The following is a 12932-nucleotide window of genomic DNA, read 5'->3' as shown; positions in this document are numbered from 1 at the left end:
TATATATATATATATATATATACATGTATATAATGTATATGTATATATATATATAGGTTTTTATTATGTATAACTAAGAAACTTGATTTTTTTTTTTTAATTTTTATTTATTTATGATAGTCACAGAGAGAGAGAGGCAGAGACACAGGCAGAGGGAGAAGCAGGCTCCATGCACCGGGAGCCCGATGTGGGATTCGATCCCGGGTCTCCAGGATCATGCCCTGGGCCAAAGGCAGGCGCCAAACCACTGCGCCACCCAGGGATCCCAAGAAACTTGATTTTTGGTTATACTTCTGGTTATTACTTATTACAGGGGAAAAATACAAATCTAAATCAGCAAAGGGAAAAAAGCACATGGATAAAATTCTAAGAGAAACTAGGCACAAGCTTCCAGTTATCTCCTCTCAAAGGAGTAACATGGGGACACATTATTAAGATAAACTTATCTGGACAAACTGATATAGCATGGCCCACGGCCTTGGGCATACAGAAACATTCTTACTAAGTAGAATGTTCTAGGAGTTCAGAAGTTATCTCCCAGGAGTGTGAAGACAGGCCTTTCTCTGGGATGTGAAGGTTTTGAGACACCTAGGCCTATTGTGATAACCCTTCCCTTACCATAAAGTACTATGAGATGCTACTAATAGGGGAAACTGGGTGTAAAGCATATGGGAATTTAGTATGTTGTTCTCAATTTTTCTGTCATTCTAAAATTGTTCTAAAAATTAGTCTATCAAATTAAAATCCAATTAGATTATAGAAGTTGGTAAATATTTGAGCTGAAAATATTTTAAGATATCTTTAAATTATTTTATCTAATTGAGATTCTAGCATAAGGATTCTGTTGCATTGCCTTGGCCTAATACTTTTAAAATTTCTATTGTACTTGTCTTTATAAGGAAAAGACTGAACTTTTTTTCATCAACATTAGCTTTTATTATTCATAACAACCAAAAAGTGGAAAAAATCCAAATGTCCATCAACAGATGAATGGATCAATAAAATGGAATGTTGGTCAGTCATGAAAGAGAAGTGATATATGCTACAACAACATTGGGAAAACCTTAGGCTCAGTGAAAGCAGATAGACACAAAAGAGCACATATTTTATGATTTATATAAAATGTGAAGAATAGGGAATTCCTGGGTGGCTCAGCGGTTTGGTGCCTGCCTTTGGCCCAGGGTGGGATCCTGGGGTCCCGGAATCGAGTCCGCATCGGGATCCCAGCGTGGAGCCTGCTCCTGCCTGTGTCTCTGCCTCTCTCTCTCTCTATGTCTATCATGAATAAATAAATAAAATCTTTAAAAAAATGTGAAGAATACCCAAGTCCAGAGACCAAAAATAGATTAGTACTTTCCAATCAATGAAGAGATAGGGAAATGGGGAGTAACTGATAATGGGTATGGGCTCTTTCTTTGGGTAATGAAAATATTCTGGAATCAGGTAGTGGTAATGGTTACACAACTTTGTGAACATGCTAAAAACCAATTTTAAAAGATGGATTTTATGGTATGTAACTTATATTTCAATTTTTAAAAACTAGCTTCCTCACAAATTATCAGAGTAAGTTTCACTAATATCTGCTCTATTTTTTGTACACTAGATTGGCAGGAATATCAAATGTCTAAATAAATGCAATCCTTATATGTCTAAATATTCCCTTCATATACTTTTCTTAACCTACTTCCTTTCTCATTCCACTCCACAGATATGTACACAATCCTTTACCTTTATAGGGTATCATAAAGACGAAGGTATTAGAAATTCTCCTCTCAGATATTCTAGCATTGTTGCAACAGTGAAATTTTTATTATGATCATCACAGCTTATTAGGTCTTGTAATAGGTGGATAAAATAGATTGAGTTGCATGGTATTACAGATAGGAAATAGAATCCAGCTGCTGCATTTCTTTCTGCTCTAATTTATAGTTTTATAAGTAATTGCTATTAATTTAGTGTGACGTAACTGAAAAAAACTAAGGGATGTCTTGTTCTTTTTTTTTTTTTTTTTTGCATCATTACATAATTGTGTGCTGTGATAGGCTTAAACTTGCTGAATGTACACACAGAAGCCTGGACATTTTTTTTACTATGGAAAACATTGAAAACTCCTTGCTTTAATGGAGTTTGATAATGTATATTGTGACAAATGTACTTTGTAATTTTAATATAGCAAGACTGGATTTTTTTCCTCAAATTAATTATCTGTGTAGCTTGGCTTTATGATGGACTCATTTCTAATCAATTATTTGTATCTCAATTTTTACTGGTATTAAAATAATCCATAGTATAAGCAAACCTTAAAAATTTCTGTGTAGCATATAAGAGAATTAGCTTTGAAGATCTTATCTTCCACTTGCAAGTTTATGGAAATGCAACTATATTAAAATAAATAAAAAAGTAAAAGAATTATTTGTCTTACAAAATGTGTGATTATTTTGATGGCATTATGAAATACTTTTTTGTTTTTAATGGAAGGGATCCAATCAAGGTACTTTTAAACTAACACTGCATACACAAAATACATTGGCTAGTAATATTCTTGATTTATAAACAACCAACTCTCATCCCTTCCTTCTGAATTTAAAATGCTGAGGTTATCATACTTGTTTAAACCTTTTGGGGGTATAAGGCATGGAGATTAAGCCTGCACAAAAGTGTACATATATTCATATACTTAAGGTTTTGGCTTTCCTTTAGAGTTCTTAGGATCTAGCTTTTATTTTTATTTTATTTTAATATTTTTTCTAGTTTTTATTCGTAGAAGTAGATGTTGTACAGTAAAAAAAAGATGTTAGGTTCTTTGCACATTGAGATATAATTGATATATAGCATACTAATTTCAAGTGTACAATGATTGGAGATATGTATATATGAAATGATCACCACAATAAGTCTACTTAACATCCATCACGATGCATATCTTTTGGACAGGTTTTAACTATTAATAGCTGATTCTTTTGATGTTTTCTATAAACTATTTCTTAGATAACAAAGTCTAATATCTGATTTCGGTAAGCCTATCTCAGCGAAACAAGATATGCCGATCATATTCAATAGGATTTTTGACCATTAGTCAAATGTAACCAAGTAAAAATGTTTTCACAAAGTCATATCTTGCTAATTGACATTGTACTGACTGTAGAGAAAACCAAACCTGTATGATCCAAGTTAGATTTTCCTTTGAGAAAAGTTATTTGTGAATGTTCAGTTCTAGCCAAGGCAGTTTTTACTTTCAACTTTTTATTAATTTTAGTATATGTGCTGCTGAAGCAAAGACTGAATTTTTATTAATATCCCCTCCTTGGTTTATCTCTTTTTTTTTTTTTTTTTTTGGTTTATCTCTTTTTCATGTCACCATATCTGTTCATTTTCCAGTCTGAAATTCACCAGAATAGTTCTCTAAAATATGAAACACCTGATTGGATAAATGGATTGAAAAATAAAAGTAGCTTTAACTTGAAGTTTAAAGCAAAATGCAGTTTTGCCATAGATTTTAACTTATTTTCCTAAGTTGGTATACTGAAAGCATTGCACTAAAGTACAACATGAAAAAATGTTCTTGTCCCATATCTATATCCTATTTCATGGAAATTGTGTCAGCTGGCCTCAGCATCAATATTGAATATGCATACGTATGTGGGTAGAGGCACACAGTCACAGTAGGCCATGTTATTGGCTAATTCAAGTAGACTGTAGTAAGTGGCATAAGCAGTAGGAAGCCTGATAGGTTCATGTGGTTGAAACTTTTCTTACCTCAGGATACTGACTTTACACAGAAATGCCTGTCAGGGTGGAGAAGGAACCAAAGAACTATTTTTCCTTTAAATAAGAGTATTTGCAAATATAAAGCTAAATCAAACAGAACTATTAGAGCAAGTAACAGGAAAGGCTAAACGACCTTTTCTATTTTTCCTAATTTAGACTTATATAACTTTAAAATAATCTTTAAGGTATTCACATTGTTTAATTAAATAAGGAGGCCATCAGCCTGAGGTGGCTGTAATGCCTTGGTATCCTACGTAAATAAACCAAAACCTAAGTCAGAGTCAATGCACTCAAACTGAGAAAATGAAATTTAAAAATAAGCCATCACAAACAGCTAGGTAGGCTCTCCCAGCAACAGCTTAAGTTATAGCCAACAAGATAATTTCCTTGCTTTGCTTCTCTATGAAAAAGCCTCCTCTAGCTCCTGTTGATGAAGCACTCCTAATCATCTTTGGAAAAGAAAAAAAAAAATCATCTTTGGTTTGGCCTTGCCTGATTCCAATCCATGTAATGTATGCTCAGACATACTCTTGAAGAAAAAAAAAAAAAAGTTTAACTCGCCTCAGTTTACCTTCTGATAACACTAAAAGATTAACTGTACTGTTCTTTTAAAGCAGCCACGTACAATGCAATGTGGTATGCCTTGTAACTGAATGCACATTTTTCAATGATCTCTTTTAATCCTTTCTAGTAATCTCTTAATCATCTCAATTTATTTTGGTACACCTTTACAAGATTCTGGATTAGCGGGTTTTATTCCTGCTTAACAAAATTGGGCACACGGGCTTCTTAAAGCGGACCAGGAACGTTCCTTTGAAGGGCTGCAAATAAATCCATGACAGCCTCCCTTAGAGTGAGGGACTTAAACTTGATCCACGGATCTGCACCACGAACTTCCGAAAGGTGGATTACCGCGGGAGATGTGATGACCTCATTCTTCCGAAGGCGGTTCAGGATCAGATACAGCAAACTGGGCGGCATCCTCAATTTCCTGTCTCACTTCCACACCGATTCGCCTCGCCGCTTCGGTGCTGGCGAGCTGTTTGCCCTCCTGTCCTCGAGCAGCCTAATGGGCTCGCTGCTCTCCACGTCTTCGGGGCGCGGTCCCAGGGTGGCTCAGGCTGTGTCCGCGCTAAGGGCAGGCCTGCAGCTCCATCCCTACGGGCCCCTTTTCGGATGGGCTGTCGGCCGCTGCAAACTTAGCTGCCTCCGGAACTCACAGGACATCCCCTCCCCCCACCGTCGGTCCCGGGGCCCTGGCGACAGCCGTGCGCATCCCTGATTGGCAGCGCCATCGCCGCGGAGCGGCCCACAGACGTCTTGGCTCCCCCAGTACCTCCAGGCCTGCGCGACGCCAGCTCCCAGGGCAACCGGGGTCGCCGCCCTAGGAGGTCCCGGCAGACCCGCGTGTGCATCGCGCCCCCTTTCGCTCGAGCTCCGCCCCCGCCCGCCGGGTCAGCTCTGCGAGAACGGGTCGCACGGAGATTCCACGAGGGGAGCTCGAGCCCTGAGCCCGACAGGAGGTGCTGACGACCGGTGGGGCTGATCCCGGCCTCCAGGCCCACGCGACACCTTCCTGACCGTCGCACAAGTGACCGAATCCACGGATACAGCTGATCCGCCTTCAGGTCCGGGCGATGCGAACAACTAACTGCACCGCCCGGTAGCATCTGAGCCCATCCTCCCGGGTGAGCACGGTTGTCACCGGGCCGGGGGGGGGGGGGGGGGGGGGGGGGGGACCCCTCTAATCGATAAAGATCGCACTTCTTAATTGCAAACGTAGCATCGTGTGCAGAGTTACAGGGTGCCACCAGCACCCTCAGGCGCCCAGGGGTCCCGCTGCCCTCGCGGCCTCCCTCCGGGGCCTCCCTCTGCGCCAGCGCCCAGCAGCGCCACCGTGACCGCGCTGGCGACACAGGCCGCGCCCCCGCGCCCCATCACCGGGTGGCCAGCCCCGGGCCTTCCAACCACATTGCGTAAGGTCGCCACCTGACCGTACAACACCCCGATTCTAAGCAGTGCCCTAGTCATTGCTAAAACCTAATAACGAGAGTCCCTTCTCCCTGCTAAACACCACAGCAGAGCATCCTGACCCTGGATCAATGGAAGGGATCAATGGAAGGGGGGGGGGTCCCCCAAGACACACGAAGGTTCTGACAGGTTGGGCCCAAGATAGTCTTACCAGTGTTTCTTTAAAGTCTTTAAAAAAAGTTCTTAGAATATGTATGAACATTGTATCCTACTCCATAATATACCATATTTATCTTAATGTAAAAAGAAAGATGCAAATTATTCATGATTTACATACTTGACTTTAAAAACACACACTTCTAAAAGAGAAGTTGGTGTTCCAAAAGAATATGGCACATTTATTCTATGGTTTCTAGTGCTTGTGTCACCTGAGGGGAGGGTCTGGGGGAGGCAGTTGATGATACCTAAACCCCAACCATAGAATGACAGTCTAAACCCAATAATAAGCTTTGCTTGGTGTGGAAAGTGTGGAGGTAGGGTTGAGATGCAGATTGTGGGTAACCACCACCAAGTTTTTGATGTGGCACTTTTCCTCATCTTATAATAATCCTGAATCATGTCCATTTTTATTCTGATTTTCTAATTTGCTTTTTTTTTTTTCCTGTTTTTACCTTGTCAGGCCTTCAACCCAGGTCTTCTGGGTTTCCACAGAAAACATCAAGATGCAGGTGGCTTTTATATCGACCTAAATTGATTCAGTCTTAGTCCAGGATATGGAGAAGCATTTTCTTATAGTACTTTTTTATAGTAATCATTAGAAAGTGTAACTGTGTAAGGTGACTCTCTATATAATATACAGTTTGGACTGAAAGAGACCTATAGAGTTTGCTTAAGTCACCGGTAACAGTTCAGTTACCTGTGTCATAGGACAAAAGAAATTGAAGGTCTAGGGTTACAGAGATCACATATCATTTTCCTTTTTTGTGTTTTTACTAGGAAGGTGATTTTTGTACCCTAATAAGCCACAGTCATATCCAGGGATCTGGTTCTATTTAGACTACTAAGCAATTTACCTCAATGCATCCTCTGTTTTATATCCACTGCCTGTTTATAAATAAAGACACAAATAAAATGCAAAATCCGTGTTTGTAAATAAATCCTTACCCAAATTTCCCTATGACATGTCCAAAGCAGCTGGCTTCTCTAGGTATCCTTGCAGGTGTTATTTTGAACACTTCTTTTGACACTCTGGCAGGAAGCAGAGCTTGTTAAAAAGTTACAGTATCTCTTAAAACTTGATCCTCCCCCACCTTCCCAGTCCAGCCATCATAATGGGCCTCCTCTTTTTGCTCAACTTAAAATTCTGCTGTTGGAATTCATGGTCTTGCTGTGTTATTTGCTCTCTCTTTCATAGTTAGCCTCTCTCCGCTGTTCTCTTTCATTCCTTCAGGTATTGGACATCTCCAGGGAGCATTATCTCCATGAGAATGAGAAAAATGACACTGCAGGATGGAACAGTGGTGTTAATGGGTCACTGAGTGACAGCTGAGCCTTCTCTCAGAGGTATCAGCCAGGCTAGCACTGCCAGGAACACAAGAGCTATCCAGTAAAGTGTGCCAATTTAATCTTGTCCTAGGTAGTCTGGGCTGCAAAGATAGAGCTCCCCTTAAAAGCCCAGTGTGACGAGGCTAAACCCGACTCATGCCAAAGGAGAACATGCAAAGATGCTAACTGGAAAATACCTGTGCCACAGGTCACTACAGAAGATAGCCCTTTTTTTGCTTGTTTGTTTGTTTGTTTAGCCAACAGGCTGTGGTCAAGATAATACATAATAAAATATGAAAATCCAGGGGCCTCTTGGACATCATATAGAGTTAACCTATATTAACCTAGATTCAACTTAAAGACAGATGCAATCATATTTATAGAATATGATATCCAAGTATTTCCCCTAAACAGATTAATTCTAATGATTTTTTTTTTTTGCATTTTTATTTGTCATGTTCCTAAACCCATCCACATTTTTTAAATAAAAGTGGAATTTCCAGACAGCAGTGTAAAAGTTGAATATTCACCAAGGAGCTCCTGAGCTGCTGAGCTTCTCCTCTTATCTGCCCTCAGCTACACAGGATTTCAGGCGCTGCATGGATGACAGAGCCGAGAGTGGTATACTTTTCTTCACATAATTTATTTTTCATCCTGTCATTGTTCAATACCATGTTTATTACCAAACAGAACTAATAGTCATCTACATGCTCACCACTGAAATGCTGTTCGCAATTAAAATCTCCATAAATTCTAAGTTTTAATTAACGCCAAATCTTACTTCTAATCTATTTGAAATTAAAGGAAAACAGATGAGCACTTTTATAAGGCCAATGGTCGACTTTACATTTAATTAATAAAAACCTAATAAAATTGAAGCCAATGATTATAGTAGCAGTCATTCACATCAGTATGACAGAATTTCACATTTCATGTCTAATGGTTGATACTCCAGGAGCATTTCTGAATCTATCTTAAAAGTGTCACCCCTTTGCATCAATAGTATGTAAAATATTTTTTAATAAGTAACAAGGAAATGTAAAAAAAAAAAATAAATAAACAGTGATTTGAAGATATTTGAATTCTTCCAGCAATAATTGCTCTTTTTTGCCAAATGTTAAGTGAAGAAAACTGTTAAAAAGTGAATATGTTCTAGATAAATAATATCAAGTCTCATGATATGATTAATTAGCAGTGCATTTTTTTCTTAGCTCTAAGATTTGGTAATTAAGAGTGATGAGCAAGAACTTGGTGAAAAAATTAAGACTTATATATAACTTGGAGAAGAATTTTTCCCATTTGATCTATTACTTTATCTCCCTTGGAGAAAAGGGAAAATGTCAGTACCATATATTCTGCAATCAAGCAAAGTTCCTATTTAATGTTATAATAAGCACGATTATTTCAGAATAGTTCAGAGCCCTGGGCAACCAATATATATATATTTTTTCTTCTCACCCCCATGAAAATTCTGAAGTATTGTTAAATAAAATTCAGGACAAATTATCATGACAAGAACATTTGATTAAAAACAAGATGTGAAGTGAGAGTGCTCTTCATTCCACCCAGATAATGATGGTGTTAGAAAAGGAAAGATATTATGGGTTAATTTTTAGTAGCAACTAATAAAGCCACCATCTTTCTCCTGCTGGACGAGCAAAATCACGTGAGTCGTCATGCTCTTAGCACATAACCCTCTATCCTAAAACTTTGAGACCAGGGTCTAGCAGAAAATGATAAAAGGGATCATAACACAAAACTATAAAACTTTTCAAACTTTTAATAAGCTTCCGATAATTAAAGCTGTAATTGAATATGGCCAAGTCAGATAGAAATAAAAATTCATGTATAACTCGGTGTTAAGATTTAGTATGGCTTCATGTCTCAACCAGTAAAGGATGAATAAAGGTGTCAAAAGTTGTGGACTCATTTCTGCTCAGCATAATCCGCATTCAGAATAAAAATCATCAATTCAAAACATATTTCTAATAAATCAAAACAGATTCAACAAAGCCTAAGTCAGAGGTAGGTCTATCTGCATTTCTTCCAAAAAGTGTCATTTATGCTTTCTGGGAAAGTGTTTTGTTCTGAAGATTTCAATTCTCAAATAATTAAAAACTCATGTCCCAAATTGTTAATCTTTAAATAACATAAATTTTCCCTAATAACCTTAATTTTAATAGCAATAAAGTATATATTAAGTGTGATAGTGAAAATAAACTGTATATCCAATAATGAAATGAGGGCTTCTCTCCTCTGTATAGTTTTTCATAATAGATTAGTATCTCTTAACTGTACCATATTTGATGTTTTCTTTATAAATGACCTCCAACAACCCTTCTTCCCAACAACTTTGGGTAAACTCTTACCTTTTTCTAGTACCGGTATGCAGTAACAAAGTTAGCATATTTTTTTCTCTTCACCTTACTTCTTTGAAGACCTGAGTCACTGAACTAGGTTTAGAGAGACAAAGGAATATTGGCAAAATTCCAGGGCACTGCTGCCCCCTAGAAGGAAGTTTGAGCAGCACATTTAGCCATTACAGGCAAATCATTGGGAAAAAGAGCAGTCTGAGAAAGAAGGCAAATCTTGCACCCCACTTTAACAACCTCCTGCTGGCCACGTCATCAGTTTTCTTTGCCCTATTCCTATCTAAGTGTGGGCACAGTGCTGCCTATTACATCCTAAACCTAGATCCTCGTAGAGTCCATGGCTCACTCTCCAGAGTTCCTTGCAAATATGTACAGATATAAAGCACAATTTCCCTGGCAAAATAATACCTTTTGAAAAATGAAGGTGAAATTTTAAGCTATCATATGCATTAATTTGAGATTCAAGGCACTGTTGTATATACTACACTGGTAGGTGATATCCTTGCAGATCTTTGCTGGAGATACAAAGTGTGTTCATATGATCCTCATAGAACCAGGTAAGGAAGGCAGTTTCTAGCATTCTCAATTATCTGTGTGAAGAAAGTGAGGCATAGAGAGTTTAGGTGGAAGGGAAAAATTACAAAGCCAGTAAAAAAAAAGTGTAATATTTATTCTTCACTTTTGCTGCACATATAATCAAGTGCTTTCCTTCTGTATGTCCCCTTTGTGTACTAAGTTGTAGAGATGCAATGATGACATTCAATTAGATTTTCCTCAACTTAATCCAGTTCATATGGAAGTGCTGTGCTATGAGCTTTCCCAGATTTTCTGGCACTGGGCACAGAAAAGGACACATCATCATTGAATGACAGAAGAAGCGACACATGAGCAGCTGTTATAGAGGCAATAAAACTAATGTATTGCAATCCAGGCAATGGTTACAATGACAGTTTGTCTTTATTAGGATCAATGATGAACAAATTAAAAATAGAGTACTGTCAAACTACAACATTCAAAACAGAACACTCTAATTTTGTAAAGTTGTGTTGTCTTCTTTAATTTGGTAATACAGCAGAGCTGAAAAGGCACACTGGGAAATATGAAAATCAGGATCTCATAATTATGCAATACGTTATGAATATGAATGGCGTTTCTCCAAGCAACCTAAGACAATGCTGTAGATGTTTTATGGAGCTTTCTGTGCGTGAGAATCTTTCTGTTCCCACGGACCCACTGTGTATCTAGAGTCTAAGATATTTCCATAGTACCCAATACTGTAAATCTAACAGGCCACCATGGGAGAAGCCTCAGAGAGGTTTTTAAATAAGAGGCCCAATAAACATCAACCATATCGGTAAACGAAGATAGGACGCAAGAAGAGATTTTAGGCTCAAACATGTGAGGCACTCATCAAAAGCACCATATTCAGAAAGCAAGATTATTGCTGGATTATAGAGGAATTTAATAAGCTCCTATCAGGGCCACCAGCTGGCTATGCTGCTTCCATTCTCTTAGGCCATGAGCATCATACTGGAGTTTATGATGAGTTTCTCCAAAAACTCTTAACCTTTATCTGCCCTCATCTGGCCCAATAAAATTATCATCTATTTACAAGAATGCATTATAATTTTTAAAGAGATTTTCCATATTTTATGGAAATTTTCCATATGGAAAATTTGGAAAATTTTATGAAATGTATCATATCTCCATTGACTTGAGGAGAAGCAGATCCAATGTGGTTAATGATCCGTGTAAACATTGGATATATCCTCAGGTCATACATCTAGGTCATGGAGAGCCAGTCTCACCTTCTGATCCAGTGTTCCTTGTCTTACACATACTACACTGCTCCCTGCAACCCAGCTGCCTATCTTCTGGTGAAGTTTTATATTTATCAGAGCTTGCTTCCCACTAATTTCAATAGAGGAGGAGTTCTCATCTTATCTGGAAATCTAACTCCTCAGCCCTTGCCACACAACCTGCTGTTTGCCCATAATGAGATACCCTCTCACTTGTGTGTTGCCCCCCACCAGAGAATCAGCAGTTCTGTCTTCTCCTTTGGCCCTCTTTCATGCTCATATTTCCTTAACTCTGAAAGAAGATACCTGAGTGGCCATTGTCTCTTTTAGATCTCATCCTAGAGTGTTCCTTTTATCTAGTCAAGCTCCACAAACAGGCAGCCCGTCTCCACGGTCTCCATTTACTTTTCTCTAATTGCTTCCATATGCTTCTACAATCTGTGTCATCAACAATGAACTGAAATTTCTCACATCAAGGACTTGGCTAAATGTAATGACAACTTTGTATTATCAATCTTTGGAACTCTCCACCACATAACATAAGTGTTTCTCCACAGATATTATCTTACCCTAACTTTGGGGGGGGGTCATGTTCTTATGTTGCTTATACCCCAAACTTCATTTCCTGATATGTCAACCATGACCCAAAAAAGTAAATGTGGGTCTAAAGTTTAATACTATGTGCTCTATTCTTGCCAGCTTAAATGATTACCCACAGAGTCTCATGTGATTTATTGGTTTAATTCTCACCAGTAGGGAACTGCCAACTATATTTTCAACATTAAATTCCCTTCATTCTCTCTAATCTACCAGGGAAAAAGAATATTTTAAAGCTCTGTGGTTATTTAAGCCTGAAAGAGTCTAAAAAAGACTTCTTGCCATTTACCCCTTTGAATAAAAATTTCTTCCTTCTCAATTATTTTTATCATTAGAAACCCATTCTGGGTTTATAAATTCAATATATACTTTGACTATGAAATATTTTTTAAAAATTCTACATTCTAAATGCAGAAAAGCAAAAAATATTTAAATCACCCTACAATAATTGCTGTTAAATTTTAATGTATTTCCCTTTATTTTTTATTTCTAATATAATTAGGATATATTATGAATTTTTACCGAGCTCTTTTTCTTGGTATCATATAAAATTATTATTAAAATAATCAAAAGCTATTTAAAAGATGATTTGAATGGCTGCCAAAAATTCCCCACTATGTGGATGTGCCATAATTAAAATGTTTACCTAAGACTGAATACTTATATTCTGACTGAGTTTGTGCTATATTCCATACATAAGGGGAGTACTGTTTCTCAGAATTTAATTTACAACGTTTTTAATGCAAACATATTTATTTTTTTTAATTTTATTTATTTATTAATGATAGAGAGAGAGGTAGAGACATAGGCAGAGAGAGAAAAACAGGCTCCCTATAGGGAGCCTGTTGCAGGACTTGATCCCAGGACTCTGGGATCATGA

The 12932-nt window shown here is 37.9% G+C and overlaps 1 protein-coding gene across 1 annotated transcript; it reads right to left on the bottom strand.

The window, feature by feature from the left end:
• Positions 1-4557: 4557 nt before the first annotated feature.
• On the bottom strand, positions 4558-11773 carry PDHA2 (pyruvate dehydrogenase E1 subunit alpha 2). The gene is given in 11 exon segments (XM_025422521.3): positions 4558-4665; positions 4667-4809; positions 4812-4849; positions 4851-5040; positions 5043-5168; positions 5171-5215; positions 5218-5300; positions 5302-5341; positions 5344-5500; positions 5502-5639; positions 11762-11773. Coding segments are annotated over 11 exon segments (1080 nt in total).
• Between the last annotated feature and the right edge of the window lie 1159 nt (positions 11774-12932).

Source organism: Canis lupus, chromosome 32, assembly GCF_003254725.2.
Source record: "Canis lupus dingo isolate Sandy chromosome 32, ASM325472v2, whole genome shotgun sequence".
Classification (NCBI taxonomy): domain Eukaryota; kingdom Metazoa; phylum Chordata; class Mammalia; order Carnivora; family Canidae; genus Canis; species Canis lupus.
Note: the sequence above shows the minus strand (reverse complement) of the source record. Positions and strands in the feature narration are given on the sequence as shown.